Source organism: Coloeus monedula (genome assembly GCF_965178545.1).
Source record: "Coloeus monedula genome assembly, chromosome: Z".
Classification (NCBI taxonomy): Eukaryota; Metazoa; Chordata; class Aves; order Passeriformes; family Corvidae; genus Coloeus; species Coloeus monedula.
In genome coordinates, this window is record NC_138822.1 from 40,070,536 (window position 1) to 40,094,096 (window position 23,561).

At 35.7% G+C, this 23,561-nt stretch overlaps 1 protein-coding gene across 1 annotated transcript in view; it reads left to right on the forward strand.

The window, feature by feature from the left end:
* Positions 1 to 23,561, forward strand: part of CNTLN (centlein) — a gene marked incomplete at both ends in the record, with an annotated part of 190,581 nt that overhangs the window by 102,933 nt on the left and 64,087 nt on the right. Inside the window, 5 exon segments of the mRNA XM_082301670.1 lie at positions 12,842 to 12,891; positions 18,492 to 18,583; positions 21,408 to 21,497; positions 21,500 to 21,581; positions 21,584 to 21,917. Coding sequence (XP_082157796.1) covers positions 12,842 to 12,891; positions 18,492 to 18,583; positions 21,408 to 21,497; positions 21,500 to 21,581; positions 21,584 to 21,917 — 648 coding nt within the window.

Sequence of the window (23,561 nt, forward strand, 5' to 3'; positions counted from 1 at the left end):
ATGTATGATGGAACTTTGTCATATTGAAAACATGAGTCATGCTGCTTAACATTTTTTTTTCATGATACAGAAGCAGGGAAAGGCAAAATTAAAGTTGCATTAATCATAAAATTTGAGCATTTTCAGGGACAAAAATAGCAGAGAGATGGTGAAGAAAGGTAAGGACTCTCTGTTAGCTCCCCTTTGTATTGCTTGCATGGTACTATTCCTTGCCTTGCTGTTGGATCAGAGTGATTTCTGTAGATTATTTGGTTTAGAAATAAGTTGTTGTACTGTTGATAAGCACACTGCCTGCAAAAGAACTGTCTTTTTCTTATCTCCCTCTCTGGCCTAGACAAAAGGTTTTCAGCATTCAGATGGAAATGTCTGATTTATTAGCCTACATATACGTATATATGCATGTATAAAAACAAGTACTAAATGCGTCATGTTAAATTTGGCTGAATGTTCATAGAAGAAGCCTAGGAACCTACAATCTTTAACTCCAAAGCACACTAACTGCTAGTAACATGTCAAACTGCTATATTAAGAGAATAAGGAGTGAGTAATGAAAATAAGTTTCTCTACAGTACCTTCTGTGAAGTTCTGGGAATTCTGGTAAAGGTAGCAGTGCTTGGTATATTTTGGCACAATGAATTTAACATACAGTGCTAATTTTCTACTTTCCTTTACATAGTACTGATTTTGGAAGGGAAATCACAAATTTTCCAGGTTCCATGTATCTCAGCTTTGATAATACTATATGGAACTTCAACAACTGAATTTTGCAAAATTATAGAGACATTTATTTCAGAGAGTGCAAATAATATTTTACAATGAAAGTTATTAAACATTGTTTATGTACTCTTGCTTTATCTCTTGAACTCTTTCCTAAAGTGTACTGTTTTATAATTTTAGAAAGTCAGATGTGGTGCTAAGTGGACCTATATTGTGGCCCATTGTGATCTTTTTGATAAAATACTTAGCTGTCTTTTGTTGCATGAGGCAGAATATGCAGATACATGCAAAAGTTTAACCTATTTTAATGCTTTTGGATCTTTTTCTAATTTATAAGGAATTCAGAATGCATTTTCTAAGAATTATTTTTGTATTTGCTTTTTTCAAACAAAATCACGTGAGAATAAACATAGAATCATCAAAATTTTCCTAAAACTCAAATACTTCAGTGGAAGAAATAAATTAAGAAATTAATTTTTATCCTTATTTTGCATTATTGAAAACCAGCTCAATACTAACAGCAGGCTGTAGGCAAGAGACTTTAGTGTGTTGTCATCTTAGGTTTATAAAGGTTAGAAGGACTGATAGAACAACAAAATTCTCTTGATATTCATACGATGGAAGATGTACCCTTGTGCCGTGAGCTTCTCTGAGTTACGCTGATGGCAGTGGTACCCCAGTCTTGGCCCTTGAGGTTGAATCTGTTGTGAACTAACTACAGGTAAAAACACTGTTTATGAGGCTGTTCTGATGGTCTTATTTTAAAGGAATGAAAAACTGCAAATTAAAATAATAAACATAATTCACACAATGTAACATTTATATTGTCATTAAACACTTCTTGATAAATAAGCTGTATTCTGTGCTACAGTGAAACAAATAAAAGATTACTAAATGGTAGATAAAATGTTAGGCATGGGCTTCTACCATCCTTTTGCAAACTAAAGGTTATGCTGTATGTTGAAACTATCTTAGTCACTAGTGCTTCTTTAGCTTTGGAGTGACTGTTAATTTGAAATATATCTCAAAAGTCACTCTTGACAACTATGACACTATTGACTTTTTTGCTGTGTGAACAGACATTGGACTGTTGAAGGGGGAGTTGCTTTTATCCTTTTTTTGCTCCTGAATGTGGGTTGTAAATCAGAGAGACTTTACTTAGCACCAACAGATACCTCTTTCTGCAATTTTCATCCATCCTACAAGTGACTGAATTGGGAAACAAAAATGATAAAGACATATTTCTGGGAAGTGAATGCACAAGTAAGATGGATAGCTCAAAGACTTTATGTAGTCAAATGCTTCATTTCTTTGGTTAATTAAGACTATACATTTCTTATTGTAAACTATAAGTTTACAATTTTTTAGTGTAAGGGAATTCCAATAAATCATTCTGGATAGTGTGAATGATCACAAAATGAGAGTAATGCTAGTACTTTTTGATTTACTCTTACCTTGGCAGTGTTATCCCCAGACATATGTAATGCTTTTTGCTCTCTCGCACAGTCTATATCAAACACTCACTCTCAGATTTGCTCTGAGTTCCCAAGGCTGTCTGTTGACACATGAATATACAGACCTATAAAAAGAGCATATTTTGCTCTTACTGCAGGCAAATGTACTTGAATCATAATGCTGTAGGAGCAAAGTGACATATTTCTGTCAGAGTAGTATTTCACCTGTAAAAGTTGGATAAAGTTTCTGTCTGGCTTGGTTTTCCTGACTCGAAATAATTTTGAAGTAGCAGAAAATTAAAATTAATGTTAACATTATGACATACAAGACCATTTACAACAGCCTCTTTGTATATTTTCTGTATGGGCTTTTTACAGAAGTATGTGTAATGCGCATGTGCATTCTCCTCTAGTTTTACAGGGCAGAATTTTTACCCTTTTGAAGTCTAAAGAACAGAAAGTGCAATTCACCTTTGCTTACCTAGATGTTTCTATGTTGATGTGTTGTTTTTCTTCTCAAGCACCTTTCTTTTCTGAGGGGAAGAAAACAGAGCTGCTTCTGCCGTCCTTTTTCTATTTTCCTTGCAAGGATCATTAGGCTATTCAGCTTAAGCTTTGGACAAGAAAAAAAATTCTGTCTCACTATGTTGACCTGGTGTCTTTAAAACTTAATTTTTTTGGTACTGTAATAAGCAATGCTCCTGTCCCTTTTTAAGGACTGTGATAAAGAGCATGTGAAGCTTGCTTAGCAGTCTTTTTCTGTCTGATTTTCTTCTTAATTTGGCTTTCCTGTCTTTAACAGTCTTCCATGACTCTGGAGGAAAACATTTGAAAAGGCAATAGTTAACCTCATGGACTCAGAGGAAGGCTTCCCTGACTGCTGCAGCTCCTGGACTAGCCCCCTAATATCTGTCCATACCAGCAACAATATGCATTAGGAGATTGTGGTTGGTTGTGCTTATTTCTCCAAAGAGTCATCCTGCTGCGGTCTTTACAACTTGTAATCCTTGGGAAGGAGTCGGTTTCCTCTGTGGGTTTTTCCATCTTATGTATTCAGCTCTATTAGAAATTAGATTCTCTGCATGGTTTTATTTTCCAGATAAAATTCCCTGGGACAAATGGGAAAAATGTCTTATTGTTTGTTTGGATGTTTATTTTAGACTGCCATGAGCCTGCTCTCCTAATTCCTTTTATCTGTATGCAGGGGAGTGTAGAAGTCTCCTGCTTGTCTTACCTGTGAATGCTGAAAGCTGCTGATGAGCAATGGCTGACTTACGGGATGTGCATTACTCAGGAGGCAGTTGTTTGCTAGAGGACTAACTAGAGTCTTCTGGCAATGGGTTAACCCAGGGTCAGCAACTCTGGAGGGAAGGAACCCTTTAAACTCATAAATGCAGAGAGAAAGTTTATGCTGTAGTTCAGGCTGTCTTTCAAAATTACCTTTTCTTTAATGCACTGGGACCTAAGTGTGCAGGTATATATGTACCTTAGCTTTGGAGCTGTGTGAGGGCTCCTGATGGTATCTTTAGAACTGCTGACAGTTAAAAATGATGAGTACTAGGATATTTTGTTCCAGCATGAAGGTATATTTTGCAGAAGCCCAGCTTATATGCAGATGGTGGGAGCATTTCTCCTATTCTAGTAACTGATAAGTAAGCAAGTGTTACAAAGAATTTCTTGCTGATGCCTAGCTATAATCTAAAAGAAATGGGAGGTAGTTTTTTTAGTATAACTGATTCCATAGCACAGTTTTTAATATGCTACCTCTTCCTGTATTCCAAATTGGTATTAAAAAATAACTTAAAAATGGAGGAGTATTATGTAATCAATAGTATTATATTGCAGAAAATAGAGTCCAGAATATTGTAGGATACTGAAAACAGCAGATTGTGTAATTGTGGGTAAAGATCAGTACCTTGAAAAATAAATGCAATACCACCATAAGCTATTTCGTATAGATTTGATCTCTCTTGATTTCTGAATATCCTTGTTTTCATACTGCCAAGTGAGACTGTGGCAATCATAGTTGGATGATAGAAATGACGCATTTCTACATAAAACAGAATGCTGCACACTTACTGCTCTTGATGGTGCATTTTCTGTATGTGTTACAAGTAAGAAGAATGACTTTTTTCATGAAGTTATTTGTAGCAAATCAAGGGCTTTGAGGTTATTCTCAGAATGTAAAAACACATGATTAGAATTCTGACCAGCTGTATTAGAAGATCCTGGTAGTCTTCTAGGAAATGCCAATGTATTCCTGCTAATTTAGGGTGCTGAATCCTCTTAAATCAAGGACTTAATGTCTCTTCCTTGGAGTTGGAAGTTCTTCTCTGACAGCCTAGTCTAGAGCATCTAGGACTGCTGCTGCCCTGTTTCTTGTCAACAAAATCTTTAAAAATACTTTCAAGTAGATTACATCGTCAGAAGGTCAGCTTGTTTTGGAAGCAGATAAGAAAATGCTTATTGTTGACAAAGATTTACTGAAGGAATAGAATAAAATCTACCAGATATACTTACAAGCAGCATAGCCTCTTTTTGCAGAAGGCTCAAGGCCATTAAGCAGTTTAAGGCGTGCATAACGCTGAAAAGCAGTACACTAGTTTCTAGGCTTTGTGTGGCTTTAAGTCACTTTTTTCCCATCTGATGGGCTATCATTTAAACTTGGCAACGCTGCTAGAAAGTACAACATGTGAGTATAAATAAGAGCAAGACATTTTTTTCTGGAAGAAGTCATAAATTCTGGACTTTTTTCAGTCTGCTAGTTTTTATTACTCTTTCAACTACACTGCAAAACCAGCCTTTTTTTTTTTTTTTTTCCCCTATCTTTTCAAAAGCTGAAAAGACTGTGTGGGAGCTGAATAGTTATTTCAAAGACCATTTTCAGTTCATCTGGTAGACAGACATAAGATTAGTGTAGTCCTAAAATTAAAAATAGCAGTCATGTGTATCACTCATAGTTACGTAACCTTCATTATTGGCAAGTTTAAAGAAACCAATCCATTGTGATTAAAGTAAACCTATGAAAAAAGTGCATCTAGATAAAGGCCAAGTGATAATTGAAATTTCAACATTGCAGGTTTTTAGAAGTGGATCACTGTGTTAGCATTACTATTGCAGATTGGAGTTTAGACTTAAAGAAACGTTATTGAAGTTTAACTCAGTGGTTACTTATTTTCTTTTGTTCTGAATTGCTGATACGTATTCCTAGTAATGAATCTTCTTTGCCTGACATTATTTATGTATGTGTTATTTGTGTAAATTTACAGAGACAATTCTGAACAGTTTTTGTATTACTTTGAAAACCCATTCAAATTTAGTTAGGTTTTATTTCTATTTTTTCCATAAATTTATTAATGGATAAGAGCTTATTTGCAGAATTTTGGCTTTTCAACATCCTGCAAGGTGTTGAAAAACCTACTCCCCATGTCAATAAAAAATAGTGTGTAAGTTGTCAAAATAGCTCACAGTATTTGATAAACACTTGTGCAAAGTTTGTATCTGGTATCTCTCTATTATTTTAAATTATATCCCAGGAACTTCCATTTTTTAAAGTTGAATTAAGTAATAGAATGAATACACAACAGAAATGTGAGAGAGACAGTAAAATGCAGTAGTCATCTTTGTCTCTGTAAAGAGACAAAGGGTGAAGCTACGAATTTTTTGAGCTGGACATGACCAATTAATACTCACACTTAGATTGCTTTGTCTTTTCTTGTGACCTGTGTGTTTTCATTGTATTCAAATCTCATCATTCATTCTTGAATTATAGTTCAGAGGTTTATCTTCTCTGAGTCTATAGAACAAACTTCTTTCCATAGAAAAGTTTTTGTTTTTCTACTGTCATAACCATACGTTGTTTTGAGTTCTACATTGCTGTATGTATTTCAATTTAGAACTTGACTGTGTTTGTGATGTTGTGTATGGTTTGCTTATCAGCACTTGGGTACCCACAGGTAGCATATTCTTCCTTTTGTACAGGGACTTCATCTTTAAATAAACTTCAGTTTCTAGTTCTTCCTCGTTTCTTGCAAAATGCTTAGAAGTTTGAGGGGTTTTAATACTGTTTGGTAGACATAATTTTGAGATTGTCTTTATGAGATGCTGACAGAAATAACACAAATACAACCATGAGCAAGGAAATAAATGCAGGATATGAGATTTATAAATCAGCATTTTTTGAGGAAAAAAAATTTCTTTTTAAAACTGAAATTTTAAAATCTATGGTTACATGGTTGTGCTTGTGTTATTTCTGTCAAGTCAAGTTCTAAATTGAAATACATACAGCAATGTAGAACTCAAAACAAAGTCTATGGTTATCACAGTAGAAAAACATAGTAAGAAGAAGAGAACTATAAAGTACTCTGCTTCTCAACTGATAAATTGTCATTAGGAGACTTGTGAAAGGTAAACTGAAAGCAACCACCTTGTTTGATGTTACTGCTTGCCATAGCAGACAGTTAAAGCAGACTGTTTCCAAATTTTTGTAGGTTTGTGCTTCTCCTACAGTTCCTTTATATACTCATTGTTGAATTTCCCTCCTGAGAAAGAAAGTTGTGCTCAAGTACGTGTGCCACTTAATATTATAATAGGAAGTAGGAAGGTATTTAACCTCATCTGCAATATAAACTTGTAATTTATTTCACTTCATTTAGTAACTACTGGATTTATTAGAAGAAAAAAATACTTGATATCTGGTACAAAAAGTTTAAAAAAAAGTTGTTTTTTTTTTTCTTTTTTAAATCAAGCTTGTAGTAATTGTAAAATAGAAATCCATGGAAAGTCCTAAAAGAAAAAAAATTGTATAAACACAGTTAAATGGATGTTAACATAAGCCATTTCTTGCCTAGTCTTGAAACATCATCAGCTCTCAGTGTTTCTACTGTCAAAAGATGGAGAAAACAAGTACTCATATTCACAGGTTTCATTTCAATTTCCATGCCTGAAGTCTGCAATCACCTTAGGAACAATTTAGACAGAAACTAATTTCTCACTGTTGAAATATCTTAAAAGATTCTGTCTCTCAGCCTCAGTTTGTGTGTTGGATGGTTTCAGATGAAATAAATATGGTGACCTTTGCTCAGCACTTGCTAAATCAAAGACAAGTTTTTCAATGTTCAGAGAAATCCCCTTTTCAGTTAGGACCAAAACCTGACACATTTCTTCTTTCCATTTTTTGATGTGTTAATTGAAAGTGAACGATGCAAAAACTGATGCAGTAAATCCGATGAGCATATGCTTAAGATAATTACAGCCAATATTAGCTTAATCTGGTAGTGTTGGAAGCTCTTGTTCACAATATCTGAAATTTGACACTGCTGTTCTTACTATAGTTCCAGTAGGTTAGTATTCTTCATTACCACATGCAGAACTTTTGCTCTTTTGAGCTGCAGGACTGGAGAGGCAATTCTTCCATCAGTAAATGAGGGAGGCATCTCATGTCCCTAGAATCTGTGCAGCTGGATCACAGGTCTCTTCCTAATCTGCTTTGTGAAAGAGTTGTATGTGAATCATTTAGAAGTCTGGTGGGGCAGACATAATTTGTCGAAGGCAATCCCACTTTTTGGGTGAAAAACCGAGATATTTATCTTCAGACTTATTTTTAATTGGAGAGGGAGGGAAAATTTCAGAAAAATAAATCGGTTCTTTCCTATTAAGTTGGCATATCTGTTTGAGACACTGAGAAAGATAATGCTGTAAATGAAAGACTGGAAAGCAAGTATTTCCCCCCACCTCTGCTTTTTGCCATTGTGTTCTTTCAGGATGAGTAATTTCAGTGTTGAATTATACTTCAGCAGTCTTCAGTTACCTTGAATTGCTTGGAGTCCCTTCTTTCTTTGCAAGTTCTTACTTGAACCTTCTGTGATGCTTCTTCCAAGTGACCCGGTTCACTTGTTCTTGAGGAATGTGGCAATTATAGAGCCTTTTCAAAGAGCTGTTCTCTTCAAGAAGACCACTCTTGTAATGAAAACTGCAGTGTGCTTTTGTGGTTAATTTTAGAGAGCTGAAATAAATGTGTATTTCTTATTATAATGCTTATACAGGTGCTTTTTTTTCTTTTTACAAGTTCTAGCTAGAGTAGTTTAAAGGTTTTGTTTTATTATATTATTCTTCAGATAAAAAAAGCGTGAGCAGAAATCAGTATAGTATCTGTTTTCAAATCAGTTAAACACTTAGAAATTTGCTCAGTGCAAACATATTGGTCTTGAGCAGCCTAATATTTGCATTCAAAACTTCAAAAGTTAGTGAACAGAAGATTAGCAGGCTTCAGCTGTTAGAAATAATAAGAAACCAACAAACTAATTAGCATAGGGCGTGATAGGATAGGATGACAGTAATTGGTTCAAAAAGGGGGGCTATATCTATGTTAGCTTCCCAAGATCAAGAAAATTAAACTCAGAATGCAGATAGCAGTCCCCCCAGTGGTATGCATCTTACCCAGTTTGGTGTAGTGTGACATGTATGATTTTCTACATATAAGAAGACATAACCACAAAGAGCATAACCCTTGAGAAAGAAGAACTCACCAGGAGGAACTGAGTCCCTTAAATGAGACCATGGATGAAATATGAGACCTGCTTTCTAGCTGATGTAATAATGTCCTCTTGCACCAAGAATGGTCCTGCAATAAAGGAATTTTTTTAAGGATAGAAGGAAGCAGGTGTTGGTAGTGGGAAGTTTTATTTCACCCTGTCAGCATAAAATATATGCCTAACCTCTGGCCATTTTGGTACCCCTTTGTTAGGCTTAATCTGTTTGGGTCAGTGGCTTTCTTGGAGGACCCTAAAACATGACACAACCACACATGCTGTCTCAGAAGCACGGATTAGAATCAGTTCTGTAAATTGACTGACTTGCTTATACAGCTAGCATGTTGTTAGGCTTCACCACAAAGGCATGTCACTGCTAATGTTGGTCATATTGGTTCAAAGGACATAATTTTTTTCTGCAAAGCTGCTCTAGAGCCAATTGGTCTTCTAGGATGTCCTCTTTCAAGTAATTTTTCTAACTGGGCTTTGCCTTAAGTGTGCTTCAGGAAGTTCCCATCAGCCATTTTTTTCTTCCTATGAAGTGTCTGTGAACAGCCAGCCCTCCACTGAGCCCTCAGTTGCTTCCCTCAGTTTTACATTATTTGTGAACTTGCTGTGAGGCGCTCTAGCACATCTTTGAGGTTGTTAATAAAGACAGTAAACAGTACTGGCTCTATAATGCATCCCTGAGTAATGCTTATAATTGCTAGCTGACAGTTGTGGTCCATATGACAGATCATCACCCCTCCAGCCTAACAGTCCAGCCAATTTTACAGACACTTTATTTAATTTTCAATTCAGATCTCAAATCTTCAGCAATAAGGAGATGAGAGGCCATCAAGGCAGTGCCTTACTAAATTCAAGCTATACACGCTTGCCCACTTCCCCTTTATTCTTACAGCCAGTCATCTCTTACAGATGCCGTGAGATCGGTAAAGCAAAATTTTTCCTTGGTAAGTGTATGCTAGTTGTTTTCAATCGTGTTGTCTGTTAGGTGACAGGACATTATTTCCGGGATAATTTGCTCTGTAACTTTGCTAGGGAAAGAAGGAAGGCCTGTATTGGGTTTATGTAGTTTTTTGTTTGGTTGGTTTAATTTAAATAATATCATTAAGAGAGTGGACCAAATCAATTGGCCTAGGGATACTCACTTTCTGGAAAGGAAGCCATATAAAAAATGAAGCAACTAGTCAAAAAATCTCCAACCCCTAAAGTCTAGAGAAAGTCATACAGAAATGTTGGTTGGAAACTGTTAAGAAAGATACTGTAGCTGAAACCTACCTGGAATACGTGCTACAGTTTAAAACAATTAAATTCAAATAGAACTAAACCATTCCCTGCCCCCAAAGAGTCTTAAGGAGCTCTCTTTAGAGACTGTGGAAGTTTTTATGGCTGTTAAAGGGAAAAGGTCGGCATGTAAAACTTGAGCTTGCGTTGCTGAGAAACAGGTAGGACCAATAAATAGAGACAGGACAAATGCAGGTGGGAAGTTCAGAAGCTTAAAAAGGCTCTTGAAGAGTGGTTTGCAAAGATGCTTAAACTATTGCAGTAAAGTTTTGCTTAAATAGCGTGAAAAAGAAGACAATAAGGAAATCCATAGGTTTGCTTAATGATAACAGTGTAAAATGATACACTGGGTTTACAGGTCATAGAAGAACAATCTTTTGCTTGGTCAGTCTTTGGTATTAGATGATCTTTAAGATGCATTTCAACCCAAACATTGCTATGATTGTATGTCTACATGCTAATGGTGATTAGAAGATGCCAACAACTTGTGTATGCTTTGCAGCAGATAGATCAAAGGTGTTAGACCTGTTTGAAGTAACTGTACAGCAATTATGAGGTCAAGTAGATTAGTTACTTGTAAGTATATTGAAGTTAATATTCTTCACACGCCAACTGAAGTATGAAATTACTATAACCTCACTGTTTACAGCCACTGTGCCAGCAGACCCGCAGGTTGCCACTATAACTCCCATCTACAGAATGGGCTCCAGAGGGAGCTGCAGACCAGTGAGCCTGACTGCTTCTGAACTTAGAAGATGGCAGTCAGTCTTTACAAAAAGAGGGTGGAAGGGAGAAAGCAAAAAAAAACCACCAATGACCAACCAACCAACAAAAAGCACAGTAGAGGAAGATATCACTAAGCACAGATCAATGCAGTTTTGTTGGGGAAGCATTAATGTGGCTCCTGTAAAGGTAAATACTGCTTCATTAACCTGCAGAATTGCAGAAGGGTGACAGTAACTATGTGGTAACAGTAATCTGATCTGTATTTTCCAATTGCCTTTGAAAAGGCTCAGCATGAAAGGTTATAAAGAAATTCTGTTGCTGTGGGATTGGAGGAAAGGTCCTTTTCGCAACTGGGAACCAGTTAAAGCAGAAGAAGCAAAGAGTAGTGCTTATGTGACACTTCCAGGGTGAAAAATTTGAATGAGACTGCAGAAACTGTTAGGCTTCTACATTTCCTTGAGTAGCATCTGCTTTTGCCTCTGTTGGAGACATAGTACTGGTGGTGGTTGGACCTGGCACCTGGCTAACCCAGTTGGGCATTTCTAACATTCATTCAAGCCAGTCATTGACTTGTATGGGTCGAATCTTGTATTGCACATTGTAATTTTTGGTTTGGACTTGACTAAAATTTTTCTGTCGTAGATATATCATAACTTCAGTTGGAGGTTATTTCACAGACAAATGAGTTTATTTGGAGGCACTTCAGTTATTCTTGACTATAAACTTACCCCTTTACTTACTTCATATAGTTAGTTTACTTCTGCATGTCTTTCATCAGCCTAAAGAAAAAATACGTGTAGAAGTTCACTCTTAAAAATCTTGTATAGTCACCATTGTATGCTTGTCAATTAGTGTGTAAAGAGGCAGTATATATGTTCTTAAACGTGTTCATTCAGATAATGTTTATGAAGTTGAAAAGTAACTTGTTCAGAAGATCAAGCATGTTGATTTCAGTCTGTAATTACATAAACAATGTTTTTTCAAGGAAATATTTTGCCATTCAGTGCAAAAAACTAACATGCTGTGAAGAGTTAAGACAGTGTGAAGACAAAAGCCACTGTAGTCTTGTAATATACATTGATGATGACTGAGTTTTGGAGGATGAAAGAACAGCAAAGTCAACATGTGAGTGATCCCAAAAATAGCTGGATTTCTTATGTGTCATGCAAAGCAAGTTACTTTAACTTGTTTGTGCCTTATTTCAGAGGGCAAAGTAGGATAAAGCGTAAATTTCCTGTGAAACAGGTGCTGCTGTTCAGAGTACAATAGAAATAAGTGAGAAAATTAGCAGTCCATCTTTCACAACAGAGCTAGATTAATGTTTGTTTGTGCATGTATGTATTTATGTTTTAAGCAAAAGCTTCGTATTAAATGACTGTGTGCTGTTTTGTGTGCTGTATGATCCTTGGCTGAAACAGGTGGGGATTTTATTGCTGAAATAGTGTACAACTGTAGAGTTAGAGAATGTGTCAGAAAACACAAGTATAAATAAACAATTTAAATTAATGTCTTTCTTTCTAGCATTTCCCAATTTGACTTCAAAACTTTAGTATTGGTATCCTGGCAACTTTATTTGTATGTAATTTTATTAAATTGAAAAAAGAGTAATTCAATTTATTGTGCAGACCTTAGCTGGTTGATATTACAGAATAAGCTATGGTAGTGATATAATACTCCATCAGGGCTGAAAAACAGTAGGAATGATTCTGTTAATAAATTTCTCAAATAGTTACTAGATCATAAGACATATCTTCACAAGTTTGGCGGGCAGTTTCCCCTGAGACAGGGTATTTATCCACCTCTTAAAAGGCTTCTACCTCCTACTGGTCTTCTTTTCATCTCAAACATTTTCTTGCCTAAAAAAGATTGGCTGAAACTTCTTAGTGTGTGTTACAGGCAGCAGTGTCTGAATTTTGGAAATTCAGATGTTTTACACCTTTTAAAAAGCTGTTGTATGAAGGTCTCCTTGTGTTTGAAGTAATGCTAAGTGTTGACAAATTAGAACTAATTCCCGGGTGTTGACAACTTTATTCCCGGTAATATGTTGGTATGGGTTTGGCTTATTTTTTTTTATGATTTTAGTCGCATCTGTGTGATTGTTCTTATTTTTTTATTTCCCCTTTGTAGACTGAATCTTGAAGAAGAATTGGATAAGATGAAAACACACAAATCTGTGAGTAAGTTCACTATACAGGAGCTGTGCTTATAGCAAAAAAAGGGAAAGTACAGTATTTTATATGTTTATGTGTCGTTGTAGTGGCTTGAGCCTGGCTAGATGCCAGGCATGTACCAAAGCCTCTCTGTCACTTTCCTCCACAGCTGGACAGGGGAGAGAAAATATAATGAAGGGTTCATGAGTTGAAATAAGGACAGAAAGAGATCACTCACCAAGTACTGTCATGTGCAAACCAGACTCAGCTTCAGGGTGTTAAATGAATTGCTAAAAAATCAAAGGATAGTGAGAAGTAAAAACAAATATTAAAAACACCTTCCTCCCACCTCTCCTTCTTTCCTAGCTCTACCTCCTTCCCCCCAGCAGTGCGTGGAGACAGGGAATGGGGGTTATGGTCCGTTCATCACATGTTGTTTCTCCCACTGCTCAGGAAGGGGAGTCCTTCCCCTTCTCCAGTGTGGGGTCCCTCCCATGGGAGACAGTTCTCCATGAACATCTCCAGTGTGAGCCCATGCCGTGGGCATCAGTCCTCCCCAGACTGCTCCAACGTGGGTCACTCTTCCATGAGGTGCAGTCCTTCAAGGACAGGCTGCTCCAGTGTAGGTCCCCCATGGGGTCACAAGTCCTTCCAGGAAACCTGCTCCAGCATGGGCTCCTCTCTCCACAGGTCTGCAGGTCCCTGCCAGGAGCCTGCTGCAGCACAGACCTCCCATGGGGTCACAGCCTCCTCTCAGGCATCCACCTGCTCTGGTGTGGGGTTCCTCTGTGGGCTGCAGGTGGATCTTTGCATTCATGGATCCTCCATCCATGGGCTGCAGGGGCACAGCTGCTTCACCATGGTCTGCACCATTGGCTGCAGGGGAATCCCAGCTCCAGCACCTGGAGCACCTCCTGTCCCTCCTTCTGCTCTGACCTTGGTGTCTGCAGAGTTGTTCCTCTCACATATTCTCACCCTGCTCTTCTCTGGCCACAATTACATCTGCACAATCATTTTTTTCCTTCTTAAATATGTTACTGTGTTAACTGTCAACTCTGATTGGCCTTGGTCAGCAGTGGGTCCATCTTGTAGCTGCCAGGGTTGACTCTGCTGGACATGGAAGAAGCTTCTGGCAGCTTCTCACAGAAGCTACTTCTGTAGGCCCTCCCACCACCAAAACCTGGCCACTCAAACCCAGTACAGTAGTCTGTCAGAATACTAATTATTTATATAAGGTTATTTTCCCTCCAAAGATTGAATGCTTTTTCTTCAATGTGTATTTTGTAACCACAAGGCCATACATATGATTTGAAAGTATGTTTGCCCATTAGTTCTCCACATATCTATTAATTCAATGACAATTTATATGAATATATACACACTAATACATTTGCAACTAATGTATGAAATACAGTGTATAGAAATTTTATGCTTATTCAGACTTCGGTTTTAATACTAGTCTAACAAAGCATGTGAATTTGAAAGTAAATCAAAATGGTGAAATTGTAAGAATTGATCATGAATATCTTCTATATCTTTATAATCTTTACCGTAGATAATGGTTTTATGAAGATGAGTCTTTGTCAGTCAGATAGGTAATATATTGCCACTGCCTCTCAATCACTCCTCTGATTCTTTGTATTATTAGCTGTCCCTGAATGGTCTGGGAGAAACATTCAAGAATGCATAATTACAGTCCAGCTGGGTATTGCATCTGTGGTGAATTCTTTATGCACAGTATTGTGCAAAGGTAGTATGTAGACTTGGAGAAGTACTCTACACATTCTTAGCAATAAAGCCTTACCATTATTTACTGCAGTTTTCTGCTGGTGGCTGTTTTCTCTTCTTTGTGATAATGTTGATCACTTGAACGAAAAAATAAAGTTTTTTTTCCTTTATTTTAAAATTCTATCTTTAAAATTAAGTGGAAATATCAGATCTTCAGAACTGCCAGTTCTTGACATGTTTAGTGCTTTAGCAATTAGTATTTTCTTCCTTCTTTTTTCATTCTCTTTTCAGGTTAACATATCCTCTTTTAAAAGTGTGTGGATAGATGCACTTTTCTGGTTTGGTAATTAGTATAATGATTAGCTTTTCTTTTTTTGGGACTGAAAAAAATGTTTAAACTCCTAGTGAAGCATTCTAGGCAAATTTTTTTTACCTTTTCCAGTCTTTGTTATGGGTGTCATATAAATGAAATGTCTGGTAAGATTAAAGTCCAAAGATATGTATTAAGCACTGAAGACTGAGATGATTCTTGCCGTTTCCAAATTTTGCCAGTTGAAATGTAAAAAGCAGTTGCTCACAAGGTCTCTAAAAAGTAATTTCCATATTCCATTTGCAAATCGAAGGGCACTGCAGTGTCGTGATGCATGTATTGTTAGAGATTTTCTAGAAGGTTGCACCATAATGACTGAAGCTGGATGTCCATCTTTGAGCGTAAATGAGCGTATGTTATGAGTCCTTGCTCATGTGCTAAGAAAGTGCATACACCCTCTGCCTTAAAAAGCGTGTTAAATGCCTTCTTCCTAGATAAAAATACACCCTCATGTCTATTACCAGTAATTTGCTGAGAGTCCAAATTTGATGTGGTCTAAATACACTTTGTTCATAATTTTAGTATGTTGTCTTTCATAAAAGAAAATCTGATGCCAATTTCCTAATTTTATCAATGAGGTTGGAATTCACTTTCACCTTAGCAGATACCTGTTTTCATCAGGCATTCTAATATCAAGGGATAAAATCTGTAAAAAAAGACTGAGCTTTCCTGTATTAAAATTGTCTTTATTGGATATCAGCTGTGTTTGTCAGGAAGAAGTAACAAATAGTTATGTTGTTCTTCCATATAATTTTTCAAATCTTGTTGGTCAAAGATGAAGTGGGTCAAGGGAAAAGGAAACTCTGTTCCTGCCATTCCCAGTTTCTTTCCATTCTTATTCTGTTGTCCAGTTATTTTCTTGTAGTCATCAAATCCAAATTCATTGTTCATGCTATTCATGTCATTATTTGTTCATGAAGGTGAAGAATATGTTGGCAGGTAGTCACGGCATTTCCTCTAAAAGCAGGATAGTGGATCCATAAAATCCTATTCAGAAAAATAGCAAATGCCTTCCTAAAAAGCAGTAAACTGTTGGCCTGCTATTTCTTCAATGAGACAGTTTGAAGGCTTCTTTCATTATGAGACTTCTGAATTTACTGCGTCCTCAGTGCATATGTGGGAGTGGCATTCCCTTCTGGTCTTCACCCTGGTGTTTCCCACCAGAAGTTTCTTTCCACCCAGTAGCATGGGTAGCTACCACTGGAGTCAGTAACACAGTGGCTTTGTGAACCATAACACCTTTTGTCTGTCAGGGAAATCCTTCACCTGGTGTGTACTACAGGAAAAAATGTCATTCCTTTGATTGTTTATATAGGTTCTTCGTAGGTGACTATAACAGAGCTCTATTGTGTTTTTTTAAATGGGTGTTTTTTTCTCTGTGTAAGCAGGCTTTCTGCAAATACTAATAGTGAGCTATAGTTTCATAGTTCAAGTACCATTTTGGCAGCAGGGTTGAATTAACTCATCATCAGATTTGGTGACTATTAATTAGGAATTAAGTTTTATGTTCTAAAGCTGACAGTTATCTATGTTTTCTCAGTGGGATGTAAGTGTCCTTATGTAAGACCATGGTAATTTGATGACTGAAGATAGTGGGGTTTATGACTTGTGGGTATATTCCTTGAGGGAGAAGATGTTGTTTTTTTATGTAGAAGTATGACAGGTAGAGCATGTCTTGCTGAGTAGACTGATATGATGTATCTTTCTGCTGTCCTAGACAGACAGTTAAAGGCAATGCTGTTCACTGCCTCCTTAACCAATTCCTATGAACAATTACATAACAATTAGGGGAGGAGGGAAGAAGGGGCTTGAATGGGCCATATATTTTCTGCTCAGTAGAAAGGGTTATGTTTCAGTGACCTTTGGCTATACTTCAGTTATGTTGCTTGTGTCTTCTTTGATAATACTGAACATGTATAGTCTTTTCTATCCATTTTGCAGTAGTATTCTTTATTGTCTGCATATAATATGTTTATTTATAGAGTTTTAAATTGCATTTTAATACAACCACATAATAAACATAACACCTTGTGTGCTTTGATCAGTTTCTTTGACTATGGGAAATAATTCTTCTTTTCAGTGGAGTACAGTAAATGCTGATATAAAAGCTACAACAGGCATTCAAATGAGTGAATATTTAGAAAAAGATGAAAAGCATGTTCATATTATCTTTGTGTGTTACTTAAAGAATGTTCTAAATGTATGCAGTACCACTGTGCTGGGGGACCGTAGTCTGAAGTAACATGGGAACTAACATATTAATATCAAGGTAAAGGTACATATTCCCCAGATGCATAGTTTTACCTTTTTCAGCTTTTATTATCTTTAGAATAGTGTTCCATTTATTTCATGAATACAGAAGTATTAATTGGCCATGACATGTTCCAAAGACAAAAGAAAGGTCTAATTCACTCTAACAAACTTGTTAGTCACTGTTTATATCAAGAGGATTGTGAATCTACAGAGAGTAACACTGTTTTCTTCTACACTTGCTTTGTTTATAAATCAGAAGTTTTTAAGTGACCTACAGTGTCTGCTTGTAGTTTGAAATATTACTTCTAAAGCAGACGTCTACCGTGTAGCACAGATATTTATCCCTTAAGATTAATTCTTTAAGTTAATTTCGGGGAAAGAAGGACCAAAAAAGAAATACTAATATTGTGGTGCTTTTAGAGTATTGGTCTGTAATGCGGTATTTTATATTCTAAGGTGAAATCCTGCTGAGGTATGTAATTGCTCATTTCTCTGAGCAGTGGGCGATTTGTGAATGCTAAGGCTCTTGACTAAAATCTAAACAGAATATGGTTTACTTCTCATTGAGCATATGTATTGGTACTTCTAAACATTTTTTTTATGGATAAGTCTAATTTTTAACTTGGGATTTTTGGTATCTAAAATGTATAGCTGTCTCTGACAGTGATGCTTAGATTTGTATTAGCTATCATTAGTTGTATCAATTTCTAATTGTTATGATTTCACAGTATTTCAGTTGAATGATTTGTGTGATTTATCTAGTGAAGTACATGATCTTTAACTTAACAAAAACCAGGGTTTAAAGTTTTCATCCATCGTAATTCAGTTACTGTTTGCTTTGTTCAACAATCACTCTGATCCTCCTAGCAGGGGACAAGACCTAGAGAACAAAACTGATAGTGACTGTGTAGATAAAAAGGCAATGAATTCTGCTTTTAAGGCATAGAGGGAATAGTCTGTAAAAGAATAAAAATTGGAATGAAAGTAGAGTGTCTTTAACCTGCAGATCTATTGTACCTTTGAAAAGCTTGTACTCTGAAAAAAACATACTGTGATGCTACAGAGATTCATAATTATGTGACAGAACACTTTGAAGTGAGGTCATTTTAGAAACTGACCAAAAGGCTTGTCAAGAAGATAGACCACATTATAAATAATTACAGGAATAAAGAATGCATTTCCTTAAAATGTCTATGGATTGTTTTAGTGAAATACTAGGTGTCATAATGTATTTTATTTATTATATGATAGTGATGTGTTATTTACTTTCTGATAGAGCCAGTTTTTAAACTTAGTGAAGATGATGAGGTCAAGAGTAATACTGCAAAGAGGTATATGGGAGAAGTTTCACGTGAAATGTCACAGAAGGTAAGATGCTAACCCTAGCAAACAGATCTAAATTTTAATAAAAGAATTATTTATATATATATATGTATATGTCAGTACTCATGAATTTTAGCCATTGTTTTCCTACCTAATTTAAAACTGTGGCTTTCCTGAATTTTGCTCAGAAATTAATTCTAGGGAAATAGTTGTGAATGTGTCTTGTATGATAAACATAGGTAATGTCATAGAAAATTAAAAGATTGTTTAGGGGCATAATGTTAAAAGCTAAGAAATTACCTAAATTGTAAATAGCATACGCTTAGCATTTTTCCCCTGAACTTCGGGAACCCTAATTTTTTTGGCTGGGTGTTTAACTTTAGATTATATCTGGTGTTAATCTCCATAGAGCTCTTCTACAGAATAGAATTGATGCATAATAGTAATAAATCCACCTTTTGTTGTATTTAAATTTTAGCCCAATGTTGCATATGCAAATATTTTCTACATATGTGGGTCTACCACTCTTTTTACAATATAGTACCATACACATGTAGTGTTCTTTAGCTTAACAAATATAATAAGTATTTTATCTTTATTGCTTTTCATTCTACAGGTTATGCCTCATGCAGTAACGAGATATTCTTAACTAGTTGTTATTTGTATTGATATTTGTAATATACACAAGTAGTTTAGTATGTTAACAGGTGTTCACTTAAGAGGGCTCACTTGTATTTTACCATATGTTTTGTTTGCTTGCAAAGAAAAGGCATCCTTCAAACAGTATCATGCCTTTTGTTTGTCATTTTGCAAAACTATTTGTTTAATTACTTATAAATCTTTAAAAGCATGCTTAAATTGAATAAACACAAATCTATAACTTTGAATGTCAGTTCAGGTATGTCTATTTATTTTTTATCTGTGAATTAACTTGTAGGAAGTATGGTAATTTACAGCAGATGATGTGATTGCTTATACTTGTAACACTTGCCATATGGTCAGGCAATGAAGGCTGTCATCTCGTTATTACTGAATGACAAACATCATGTTAAAATAATAACACACAGAATAGGAAGTGCTCACATTCATTTATCTTAAGGTAGAGTGAGTAATTGAAATAATATGAATGCTACCATCTGAAATGTCACACAGTTTATGCTTGCTTATCATCTATATTTCAGAACTATAATTTTGTTTGCCAGGTACTACATAATTTTTATCTCTATGGATATACAGAGTTATGATGGTACCTTAGGGATAGGTGTAGAAGCTATTCATTGTTCATTTCCTTCCAGCTGTCATACATGACTTTAAGTGCTACTGAGTGCAAAAGGTTGCTTTAAAGAACTGAGAAAATAGTAGCAGAATCTCAATTTAGGAAGGGGATTGAAGAAAGATATTGGTCTAACACGTTGTCATTGGGGTAGAAAGTGCAAACTGTGATTCTAATCGTAACCCTTTGTTTCACTAAAGCATTTGAAAAAAAAATCCCTTTTATTTCTAATTTCACCCGATAACTTAATGTAGATATAATGCATTGTCTCTTCATATTAAAGATTTCCTATCAAACTCACAAATTCAGTATCCAGTTCACAAATATATATGAAGTTTGATCAGCTCTTGTCCTAATTTGCCATGTACATCAAGAGCTCTCATTTATTTGAATTATGTCCGTAGTACCCACTTTGTAAAACGTTTCATAAATCTTCAAATCATTTAAAAGCATTGGCAAAATGTCCTTGTAAAAACCTGTAAGTAAAATCTTGCAGCAATAGTATGGTTTCAATATTTTAAGTGTCAAAGATAGTTTTGACATTTTGTATTGCTACAAAGTGTGGGAACTGGCTAGTATTTTACAAAGTTAGGAGTTCAAGTTAGCCATGCACATGCTAGTATAGCTCCTGGAAAATCAGCCTTTCCTAACCACGTACAGAGAAATCTAGAACCCCTGACACTTAGCTTAGTAAAAGAGTGAAAGTGGTTGCACTTGTACAAAAGCAACCAAAAAGATTTGTGCCAAGTATTAGAGCCAGTGGTTACTGAGCACAAGATTTGCTCTGATGCTCTTTTCAAGCTTCTGAGGAAATCTCTTAGACTAAATAATCACTTGAGTATCTGCTAAAATTAAAATTGCCCCTTATTTCTGAAAATTGTCTTTTATGTGGATATTCCAGAACATCCTAGAGAATCAGTTTATTGTTAATGGATTTCAATATGCATAAACCTCAAAGGACTTTACAAGCAAAAAACGTAAAATGCTTCTTCAAAATTTATATGATAAATTTGTAAAATTAGTCTCTTAATTGAAACATGATAGATTTTCCCTTCTAGTGAATAGAAAACATATACTAGCTTCCATATTTTTAGGTGTTGAATTTCTAATATCTTTTTCTAGGATTTGTTTGGGGTTTTTTGAAACATCAAATTAATATTTTATTTCTGTATTTATGACACTTGAAAGAACTTGTTGATTCAAATAGCTAGTGCAAAATTGTCCATATTTCAAAGTAGTAATCCTCCTGAAAATGTTTTTTTTTAATTCAATTAGTATGTATAACCAAATCGGTAATGGGCTCAAGATGCATCAGGAAGATTCATTAGCATGGGATACTTAAACTTCTGTGTCACTTTGCCTGGAATTCTAACTTCTTTTACCATCTGCCCTTTGTTCAACAGCTGTATTATTGCATCTAAAATGTTTTCATCTGTACTATGTTAAAATTATTTTTAAATGAAGGACTATAGATAGCTTTTGTCCTTGGCTCTTCATGTAATATTATTGTCGTATAGTAAATATATCTGAAAACATAGTTTGGCGTTTTTACAGGACAGGTTGAAATATTGTGAATGCTAAAATTGCTTTTGTTAGGTACAACAATTAGAAAGAAGATTCAAAGCTACTGAAGGGGAATTAAAGAAACAGAAAGAAGTAAACAAAGACTTACTGAATGAGAAAATTAATCTTTAAAGGTGCAAAAGGAAGATGGAGACACAAGAAAAAGACAGCTGGAAATACTACTTAAGAGGATTTGTGAAATAAAAAAGAAAAAGCAGAACTTCAGTTAGTGGTTGATGAGAAGGAAAAAGAAGCTGCCTCTTTGAAGAGGCAAGTGACAGAAGCTAACATGTTGAGAAATGAAAGTGAAGATTTGCTGAGTCAAGTGCAGGAGCAGAAGTGTTTGCCGGATAAAGCCAAAGCAGTGGCAATCTCTGGGCAATGTAATTGCAAGATAACAGGCACCAAGGTTAAATTAAAAACAGCCAAGAAAAAGAGCTCTTTGGGACATCATGGAGCTTTACTCAAACAGTCCATCAAGGTTATGAGTAATGTATTTGAGAACTTCAGTAAGGACGGCTGGGAGGATGTGAGTGAAAGCAGGTACGGCTCTCATTAACTTAGCCCTGTAGAGGGGACACTGTGCATATGTAAAACACTAGCAAATGGAGATTGAATTTCAACTACTGTTGATTTGGTATTCAAAAAAAATACTGTCAGATCCTTTGAAATATCTTGGGAGGTCTTGTTCTGAGCTTATTGACTGAAATTTGCATGCGAAATTAGCCACAACTGCATGAGTATTTGAATAGGTGCCAGGAAACCCAAAAGAAGGCAATGCTTGATTTCTTCTAGTGATGCTATTTTCATGCAGTCATGAGGCTTGAAATTGACAGTTTGGCAGGTTGATTTAATTTGCTGGCCCTTTGCATATTCACCACTGACAGCTAAGGATTCCCAGGCAAGCCTACTAAGTCAGTTTAGTTATCTTGTGACATGCCGACCCGGGAGGAGAAACATTTTTTCCCCTTAATTTAGTTAGATAAATTTTGAATGACCCATTTCAGCTTGCTAGCAGATGTCTACAAGCTGTTTAACATCCTTTAAATTAAGAACCATCCACACTAATTATTTCATGTATGTTTTATGCAGTCATTGTACCAACTTTAATTGAATGATGGTTAAAAAGTCAGTTCTTTAAAGGTAATGGTTACCACATACAATCTCAGTCATGAATCAAAAGGCTCTCTGAAAATTCCACTGGCAAGCTTCATAAACATAGAGAATTTTTGCTTCTCCGTATTATGTTCCCATATACTTGAGGAGGCAGCAGTTAGCGGCTAGGTAAATGGTTATCACACCTTGTCTTCCAAGACTTCGTTCTAAGAGACAAGCAAAGAAATTTTTCAAGCCTGTATGTATCCAACATACAGGAAACATGGGAAAAGAGTAAAGAAAATGGAATTTCTTCATAGACTTTATACTGGCTTTATATGTCATATGGAGCAAATCAATATGAAGCTCTTCTACTGCTTCTCCCCATGCAAAATAGAGGGTTCCTGAACACAGTGTCTCGAGAGAGAAAACAAATTAAGAACTGTGTTATTTGTCAGTTGTTATCATAATTGGTTTTTGGTTGGTTTTATGTATAATTAAATATTGCAGATCTGATTTTAATAGAAAACATACCTGTTTGCACATATGGAAACATGTATGCATGTTGTAATTAGTGAGTATTTAATTTGCTGTGTTGTTCTCTTTAAGAACAAAATTGAGCAAGCACATTGTCATTCCACTTTAAGTTTGAAATGAAAAGTAATTGCATAGCTTCACTTGTGGCTAGCCATAAATACTACCTTTAATAATTATACAAATGTTGGGTTAGGGAATTCTTGTCGTAGAACAGTGAATATTTCTGAAAGTGAACTGTCAAGGTGTCATTCTCATCAAGTTAGGGAAATATCTTCATTTTGTTTCCTCTTCTGCTTATTAATAAATACCATTCTTTATCACTAGTACGTGTCTCTGAGTTTCTAAATGCAAGCCTTCCATTTTCTAAATAGAACATTCCTTGAAAGCAGGTGGGGGAAATGTGTGTATAGTTAGAAATATCTCAGTGGTACTGCAGCACCTTTAAACCATTGCATTGATTTCTGTTCTCATCAGTCAATAATACATACCAGTGTGTCAGGACAGGTTATGGAAAGCATAAACATGTTTATGTGTGAATTCTTTTTGTCAGTTTGA